The following is an 8,578-nucleotide window of genomic DNA, read 5'->3' as shown; positions in this document are numbered from 1 at the left end:
CATGTGTAGAGTTGACTCATTGGAAAAGACGCTAATGCTGGGAGGGATTAGGGGCAGGAGGAGAAGGGGACGACAGAGGATGAGATGGCTGGATGGCATCACTGACTCGATGCACATAAGTTTGGGTGAACTCCGGGAGTTGGTGATGGACAGGGAGGCCTGGGATGCTGTGATTCATGGGGTCGCAAAGAGTCGGACATGACTGAGCGGCTGAACTGAATTAAACTCCGTTTCTAATCCATCCTTCCCACATATCCTGGTGCTCTCTTCAGTGTTGTGGCTTTAGAACTGGCCCTCATAAAGGAGTAGAGAGTAACCAGATTACTTCATTTATTTATTTAATCTTCCACTCTCTTCTTCCCAAATCCCCATCAATGAGTCTTCCTTCTCCTAAAAAAAAGGCGGGGGAGGAGGTGGTTTGCAGAAAATCAGGGTCAGGGGACTCAGGAAACCTTCCAGGTTCTCCCACCTCTATGGAAACTGCCCGGATTTTATATTTTGAGCTAGATTTCCTCATGACATCTATTAGATGTGTCCCCCTCCTTTCCTTCCTTCTGCTAAACTTCTTCATGCCTCTTATTGTGGTTACCAACTTAAATTCCTTCCTTTCCTCCACTGTCTCTCCCCTACATTAGGGAACCATTCCTGCCCCTGCTTCTGAACTTCAGCCTCTCAACTCTATCAGGTTGCAGGGCCCCTCCCATTTTGCCCCCTGGCACCTGCAGAACCTTAAACCAGACCAGGCTGAAACCAGCTCTGATTCCTCAAGGCAGACTGGAAATGGAGAAGTTTCTTATCCTTTCCACCTGCTTCTGCTCTAGGAGGTCCTGAAATCATCCCAGTTCAGAAAAAGTAATGACTCTTATTACAAAGGCCTTTGCCTCAACATCTCCTAAACCTCCTTAAAGTTGGCTAAGCTTTTTCTAAATGTGATCCCTCTTCCTTTAAGCAGCTGAGAATTGACCAGGCTGGGAACACTAGCTGGAGATACTGGTAAAACTTCAGAACTCCCCCAAGGCCAGTGACTGCACTCTTACCTTTTACAGGAAATACATCATCCCCTGAACGAGGGCCCAGGACAGAAGGAGTGGACCAGGACTCTGCAGACCGGATACAGCGTCATTCAGATCTGGACTCTGCTAAAATACAGACATCCCCTCCTAGTAGGCTAGTATCATCCCTCCTGCCACCCAGCTCCCACTCTGGAAAGATAACCATCTCTTTACGCCAACCTCTGTCTTCTTTCCTCTGAGCTTAGAGAAAGATCCAGCCCTCCTCCCCATCACTATAAGAAGTCCTTTCCCCTGTGCCTTTCAGCCATTCCTGACCATACTAGGGAGGCCTGACTCCATTCAGTGACATGTTTTTTGTTTCTTAACCTATGCACATGACGCTGTGCTAGGTGCCATATTAGTCACTCAGTAGTGTCCGACTGTGCAACCCCATCGACTATAGCCTGCCAAGCTCCTTGGAACTTTTAAGAATACTCGAGTAGATAATTATTCCCTTCTCCATAGGATCTTCCTGACCCACGGATTGAACCTGGGTCTCCTGCATTGCAGGCAGATTCTTTACTGTCTGAGGCACCAGGTTCAGGCACAGGTGCCATGTGTGCTAAGTCACTTCAGCTGGGTCTAACTCTTTGAGACCCTATGAACTGTAGCCCACCAGGCTCTTCTGTCCATGGGATTTTCCAGGCAAGAATATTGGAATGGGTTGCTGTGCCCTTCTGCAGGGAATCTTCCTGTCCCAGGGAGACCCAAGCCTGGGTCTCCTGTGGCTCCTGCATTGCAGGCAGATTCTTTACCGTTGAGCCACTGGGGAAGCCCACATAGGGGGATATAAATATGATTAAGACATCAGTCCTACCCTCACAGAGTTTACAATCTAAAGGGAGCCTGCTGCTGCCAAGTCGCTTCAGTCGTGTCCAACTCTGTGCGACCCCATAGACAGCAGCCCACCAGGTTCCTCCCTCCCTGGGATTCTCCCTGCAAGAACACTTGAGTGGGTTGCCATTTCCGTCTCCAATGCATGCATGCATGTTAAGTCGCTTCAGTCGTGTCCGACTCTGTGCAACCCCATAGACGGCAGCCCACCAGGCTCCTCTGTCCACAGGATTCTTCAAGCAAGAATACTGGAGTGGGTTGCCATTTCCTTCTCCGAAAGGGAGCCTACTATATACTTTAAAATATTTATCTGTCCTGTCAGTCATCAGCTTTCCATTCCTACCGATTCCTCCCATCTATGTACAACTGTCTTCAGACTGCACTTTGGTTCTTTTGGTTTTCTAGCTGTTGCTCCTCTCTTTCTCTCTTTGGCCACACCTCATGGCATGGGGGATCTTAGTTCCCCAGCCATGGATTGAACCCATGCCCCTGCATTGGAAACATAGAGTCTTAACTGCTGGACTTTCAAGGAAGTCCTCTGCTTCTTTTTTCATTACTAGATTTCTCAGCTAGTTGATCTATCCTCTCCCTCCACTTCCTCACAATCTATTTCCTCTCTAATGCCACAGAAAGTAGTTTTTGGTACAACCACTCAGTTGAAACTGCTTTCTCTGTGGTTATCGATGACCTCCTTCTCCTTGGCTTATTGGTAGCTTTTGACTGATTATATTAAACTTTCTCTTCTAGACTCGATAATACAAATTTGGCTCTCTACCTTCCTCTCCAATCAATTTGTTTCCTTTTCCTTGGTTGATTCCTCTCCTACTAACTAAAGGCACAGTCATTGACCTTTCTGTATTCTGTAAATACTGGAACTACTGAGCTTGTCTGCATTCATAACTTTGCACTTAGAGCTGGAGCACAGACTTAATTCAGCTACCTTTAGAACACCCTCATAGGCTGTGCAGAGAAGGCAATGGCACCCACTCCAGTACTCTTGCCTGGAGAATCCTATGGACAGAGGAGCCTGGTAGGCTGCTGTCCATGGAGTAGCTAAGAGTCGAACACAACTGAGCGACTTCACCTTCACTTTTCACTTTCATGCATTGGAGAAGGAAATGGCAACCCACTCCAGTGCTCTTGCCTGGAGAATCCCAGGGACAGGGGAGCCTGGTGGGCTGCCGTCTATGGGGTCGCACAGAGTTGGCCATGGCTGAAGCGACGTAGCAGCAGCCTCATAGGCTGTGACCGTAAATTCAACTTGGCCAATACCAAATTTATAACTTCCCCCTAAATCACTCTGATCACTGTGATCTCTGATCACAGTTCCCATTTCAGTCAACCATTTTCCCAGATGCCCATATTTAAAACTTAAAGTTATTTTTTAAACTCAAGTTATTTTAACTCTCCTCTTATTTATTGCTCATATGAAATTATCACTGAAGCAAGGCATTTTCTTCAGTGTTTATTTTTCTCTGCTCCATTAAAAATGCCACTTCTGGGGCTTTCCTGATGGCTCAGTGGCAAAGAATCCACCTGTCAATGCAGGAGACATGGGTTCGATCCCTGATCCGGGAAGATCGCACATGCCTTGGAGCAACTAAGCCCGTGGGCCACAACAATTGAGCCTGTGCTCAGGAGCACAGGAGCTGCAACTACTGAAGCCTGCTTGCCCTAGAGCCTGTGCTCCGCAACAAGGGAAGCCACGGCAAGGAGAAGCCCTGGCAGCAATGAAGACTCAGCACAGCCAAGAATAAATAAATAAACAAACAAACATAATGTCACTTCCCTCATCCAGACCTTTAATGGATGCAAATCTCATTAATTTCGCTCCAGTCCATTGCATCCTTCATACGACCAGATAAAGCATTTTTCAAAAATACCACTTTCATTGTGCATTTAGCACATGGGAGAACATACTAGGCCCCCTATTGTTTATAAATCTGAAATTTACCTTGATACTTCAGACTCTGTAATTTGGCCCTGTGTTCCCATATGTGAAATTACCAAGCAAATACATGTAGCCTTGAACATTTTATTTGTTAATTTCCTATTATTCCTTTTCATATACCATCTCCTTCAATCAACCTCAACCACTAAATATACCCTTCTTGTTCTATCCTCCTTGTCTGTGCAGCTCTTTCACTCTTGGAAGAACTAATCTTCCGAATTGCTCAGCCTTATACAACTTACTGCCAATCAAAAGCTCACCTATTCTTCAAAGAAGTTTCTCAAGCACAGTCATCTTCTGAGAGTCTTGCAGACAACTTCAACCTGTACTAATCTCTCTCCTTCCACCGTCTAAAGCACTTGTTTGTTGTATGCTGTCAAATTTGTATGCAATTTAACACTGTTAAAAACCTTTTCATTTTGTTCCAAATGTTTCATAAGTGTAAACTTGAGTTTTATGAATACTTTGAGGACAATAACATAGATTTCTTTTTCATTAGCAGCAACATCCTTAGCAGCTTGACGCATAGGTTACAAAAACATGGTGGCCAAGTGGTAAAGAATCTGCCTGCCAATGCAGGAGACACAAGAGACACGGGTTCAACCCCTGGGTCGGGAAGATCCCTGGAGAAGGAAATGGCAGCCCACTCCAGTATTTCTTGCCTGGAAAATTCCATGGACAGAGGAGCCTGGCGGGCTACAGTCCACGAAATCTAAAAGAGTTGGACATGACAGAGCACTAGACTCTGTATTTGTATATAAACACATTAAACACTATTAAACTGAAATTTAACTGCACCAACTCTTCTTCCCTGTGTTCTGTATTCAAGGTTAGCATTAAATCTCAGTGAAAGAAATGATGGCCAATCTGAGATGAACACCTGCGTTGTAGTACTAGTTATTTGGTTCCCCCATCCACCAAAGCTTCCCTCTGCTCCACATCACCAGTCTGGGGATCCATCCAGGGTAAGGGATGTCTGTCTCCCTCCCCCCTTAACCCCAGTCCACTCACTGGTTCCATTGTCACTGGTTTCTCTGTTACAGGCTTCTGATGGTCAGCGCGGTCTGTTTCATAACTAATGGTAGTCTCTGATGCTTCCACCTTATCATCCAACCTGTTCTGCCCTCCGTAGGATTAGGAAACAGAGTTATCAATGCCTCCGTTCAACATTCTCATAGATTCTCTATTTAGATTTCTGTTTTACTTCACAACCTCTTCTCCCCTCCAACCCCTCATCCAAGACTTACACTCAGGGATCTTTCCTACTTCATGTTTGCATGGATTGATGTACCCACCCTGTTCACCAACTCCCTTAACTTGAGGACTGTTCCTCCCTTTCAGTGTCTTAGCAAACCTACTGCATTCTGGCTTCATCCTCAGCCGTGACTAACAAATTTGTTTCAGATTCACGACCTAGTTTCACTTCACCTAACTAGTTTTTATTCCTGTTCATTATTCACATTTCAACAATGTCTAGTTTCTTTTTAACTGCTACCTATCCCGATCCTCCTAGAAGATCATGTAGATGTCACTCACCACTGTGTTCTCTGACTCGAACATAGAGTAATCAACAGTGAAGTTCACACCAAAGTCATCTGGGGAGGAGAAAAAAAATAAGTAGTCACAAATCAGAAAGGTAGCACTAGATCCGGAAAAGAGAAGAGGAAGAAATTGTTCAGAATACTTCAGTTTGCTCAAGTTATAAAATTAACTGGTATAATATAATTCCACAAACTTTAAGGGCTTCCCAGATGGCACAATGGTAAAGAATCCGCCTGCCAGTGCAGGGGATGCAGGAGGCTTGGGTTCATCCCTGGGACAGGAGGATACCCTGGAGTGGGAAATGGCAACCAGGTCTAGTATTCTTGCCTGGAAAATTCCATGGACAGAGGAGCCTGATAGGCTGAAGTCCATGGGGTCGAAAAGAGTCAGACAGGACTGAGCGACTCAGCACTTGCACACAGCAAACTCTAATGTTAAAAATGTTTGTGAATGTGTATGCATTTATATTTTCAACCTGATATCCAAAATCATGCACAGATTTGAAATTTTTCAAATTATTTCAACCAGTTTCTAAAGGATTACTAGTCTGAGAAATAACATCATGAGTTTGATGGCTTTTGCTCAGAGCCAAATTTAGTTAGTTATGTTAGTTCTGATCTAGTTATGCCATTGCAAAAGGAGAAGTCAGAGTCTCAGAACTGAGTAGCTCCCAAACCTCTCTCCAGCCTGTGAAGGATCAGAACCTTATATGTACTCACCATAGTTGGGGGTGATTGTGTAATAATAGATCACCTGATAATAGTCATCCTCCTCCAGTTCTTCTCCATCCTCATATTCTTGTCCTAGGATAAGGACTAGAGGTCAAGGGGCATCTGGAAAGCTTTAGCAACACAAGGACACCAGAGGTTGACCTCAGCTCTATCAGTATTCTTTGTTTCTGCCTCCCCTCTCTTATCTCCCTGCCTCTGTGCCTCTAAACCCTTCTCAGTCTTCCGGGCTCTTTAATGCTGACAAGGCCCATTACTCTGTGCCCTTTCAATCTGGGAATCCCCAGAACTGAAAATGGGTCGCTTCACATACTGGAACCCAAACGAAGCCTTAAAAACGTAGGAAGCAGAGAGACACCAGAAATTAAGACCTCCAAATCTACTCCTCAGTATTATGCTGCAGACCTACTGTATTTGTGAGAGATCTCTTACCAGTGTCCCTCACAATTAACTAATACACACAGCCTTAGGCTTTTGAACTTGGGCGTTAGTTCTCGTTTCAATGCTAACTAGCAGGATATCTCTGAAAAGCACAGTTAACACCCACTTTCTTCAGATGAGTCAGACGGACTAAATGATCCATCTGCATTAGTTTTTCTTCCTTCCCAGGATTAAAAATATGTGGCTTTGACAGGACTGAGTCAGGAATTCTAGGCCTCCTGCTAGTTTTCTAAACTCCTTGAATGCGCTCTCTTAACCCCAAGCAGTGACACAACAGTCTGGAGGAAAAGGAAACAATGAGAGCACCTGGAAGACAGGGAACAAAGGAGGGAAGAAGCCAAGCTACTTCTGGGACGCTGTCACAGAAGGCAGCCAGTACTCAGTATTCTAAAGGTCACCCCTCCGGGTCTTTACTAATTCAAGGCTTTTTCTCCAGTTCTCCGGTAGAGAAGATACCCTGGCTTCCCTCGATAGTTTCAGACTGCTCCACCTTCAAGGAGTCCACCTCAGTCCACTCTCACTCAAGTCTGTGATGATGGCGAGCTGAGTTCACTCTTGTTAGAACCTCCCCATGTCTGGGGCTCCATCCGCACCAGCTGCCTCTTCTTTGACAGGACTCTGCTCTCCTCCCCATTTCCTGTCTCTAATTTCCAGGTCTCCCTCTGCCCCTGACATCGAACCGATGGGAGAGTGTTGTCCCTCCTTACTGAACTGCACCTCCTGCCCTCTCATTTGCTTTTCTCCCACCATGTATGGTTTCTCCCCATTTATGATTAGAAGACCTGGCTCAAAAGCCCAGGGAGAGACATGGACTTACCCAGGATGAGTGGCACAGCAAGAATGGCTACAAAGAGGACATCCATTCTGGATTCTGCTCTAGTGCCTTGTAAAAAGGAAGTTACAGCGTTTCCCACCAAACTTACCCCGCCTTCTGCCCTCCTCCAAAGCAGCGAAGGAGCTGCAGCAACTCTTCTCCCATGGGGGGAATTCCCGCCCACTTGCTGCCTGGCTAGGCCATCAGCTACTACCGGTGCAGTCCTCAGTCACAGCGGCCCAGATTAGACAGACAGAGTGAATTTTGATGGGAACATGTTCACTGAGACTCCCTGGCCCTAGACCAGATCCAATCAGGCCACCTGCTGCCACTTTCTGAAACAAAACACACAAACGAAAAGCCAAACCAAACAACAACAAAAATCCCAGCTTACCGTGAAGTTTCCCCTCTCCCCTACTTTCCTTCCTTGTTCCCAGTCCTCACAAAAAGCTCACTCTCCCTCTCACTGTCCCTAACTGACTATCCTCTCCAGAACTGCCCTTCTCCCTGAGACTTCATCACAGTCTCTTTCTTCACAGTCAAAACATTCTGTGGAAGTGATAAGCATTTTTTTCTAGAGTGAGAACAGACCCCTCCCTCTGTTTATCTCAGACTACGAAGTATGGGAGCAGTGTCAGCATCACCATCCGACTCTACAAGCACCTGCTGCATCGATTCTGATTTAAAAAAAAAAACAACAGAAACTTTCAGTCAAGACTAGTTCCTTCCTCTCTGCTAAGTACTGACCTCAACTCACCTCTTTCTCAAGTTTCTGCACACAGGATGGGAGAAGAAAGGAAGCAGGTACTCTTTCTCTGTGGTATATGCCACACCTCTTCTCCCCTTTCAGTCATTTGGTGTGTTCCCTTCCTCCTAGCCTACCGGAGCGGAGTTCACCTTATCCTTCTCTCTGCTTTTATACTTCCCATTTTCATTCCATTCAGTGTAGAAACATTTAGTGACATATTGCTGGGCACAGTGTGCTAGGCCTAGTCTGACAGGCAATTTAGGTTTCAGAGGCAAGGAAATAAGAAAAAAAAATTTTTTTTAAGGGAGTTCAGTTCAGTCGCTCAGTCGTGTCCAACTCTTTGCGGCCCCATGAATCGCAGCATGCCAGGCCTCCCTGTCCATCACCAACTCCCAGAGTTCACTCAAACTCATGTCCATCGAGTCAGTGATGCCATCCAGCCATCTCATCCTCTGTCATCCCCTTCTT

The 8,578-nt window shown here is 45.7% G+C and overlaps 1 protein-coding gene across 2 annotated transcripts; it reads right to left on the bottom strand.

Moving 5' to 3' along the window:
* C3H1orf54 (chromosome 3 C1orf54 homolog) lies at positions 317-8,018 on the bottom strand. 2 transcript variants are annotated; one of them, XM_005677681.3, is made up of 6 exons: positions 7,366-8,018; positions 6,099-6,182; positions 5,374-5,432; positions 4,849-4,956; positions 1,038-1,139; positions 317-390 (listed from the first exon to the last, which is right to left on the bottom strand). In XM_005677681.3, exons 1-5 carry the CDS (start codon positions 7,409-7,411, stop codon positions 1,041-1,043), a joined length of 396 nt encoding a protein of 131 aa, XP_005677738.1. In that variant the 5' UTR covers positions 7,412-8,018; the 3' UTR covers positions 317-390; positions 1,038-1,040. The 2 variants fall into 2 exon arrangements, with proteins under 2 accessions (XP_005677738.1, XP_005677739.1); XM_005677682.3 differs by having other exon boundaries at positions 1,038-1,136.

Source organism: Capra hircus, chromosome 3 (assembly GCF_001704415.2).
Source record: "Capra hircus breed San Clemente chromosome 3, ASM170441v1, whole genome shotgun sequence".
Taxonomy (NCBI): Eukaryota; Metazoa; Chordata; class Mammalia; order Artiodactyla; family Bovidae; genus Capra; species Capra hircus.
This window is presented reverse-complemented; position numbering and strand designations above follow the sequence as displayed.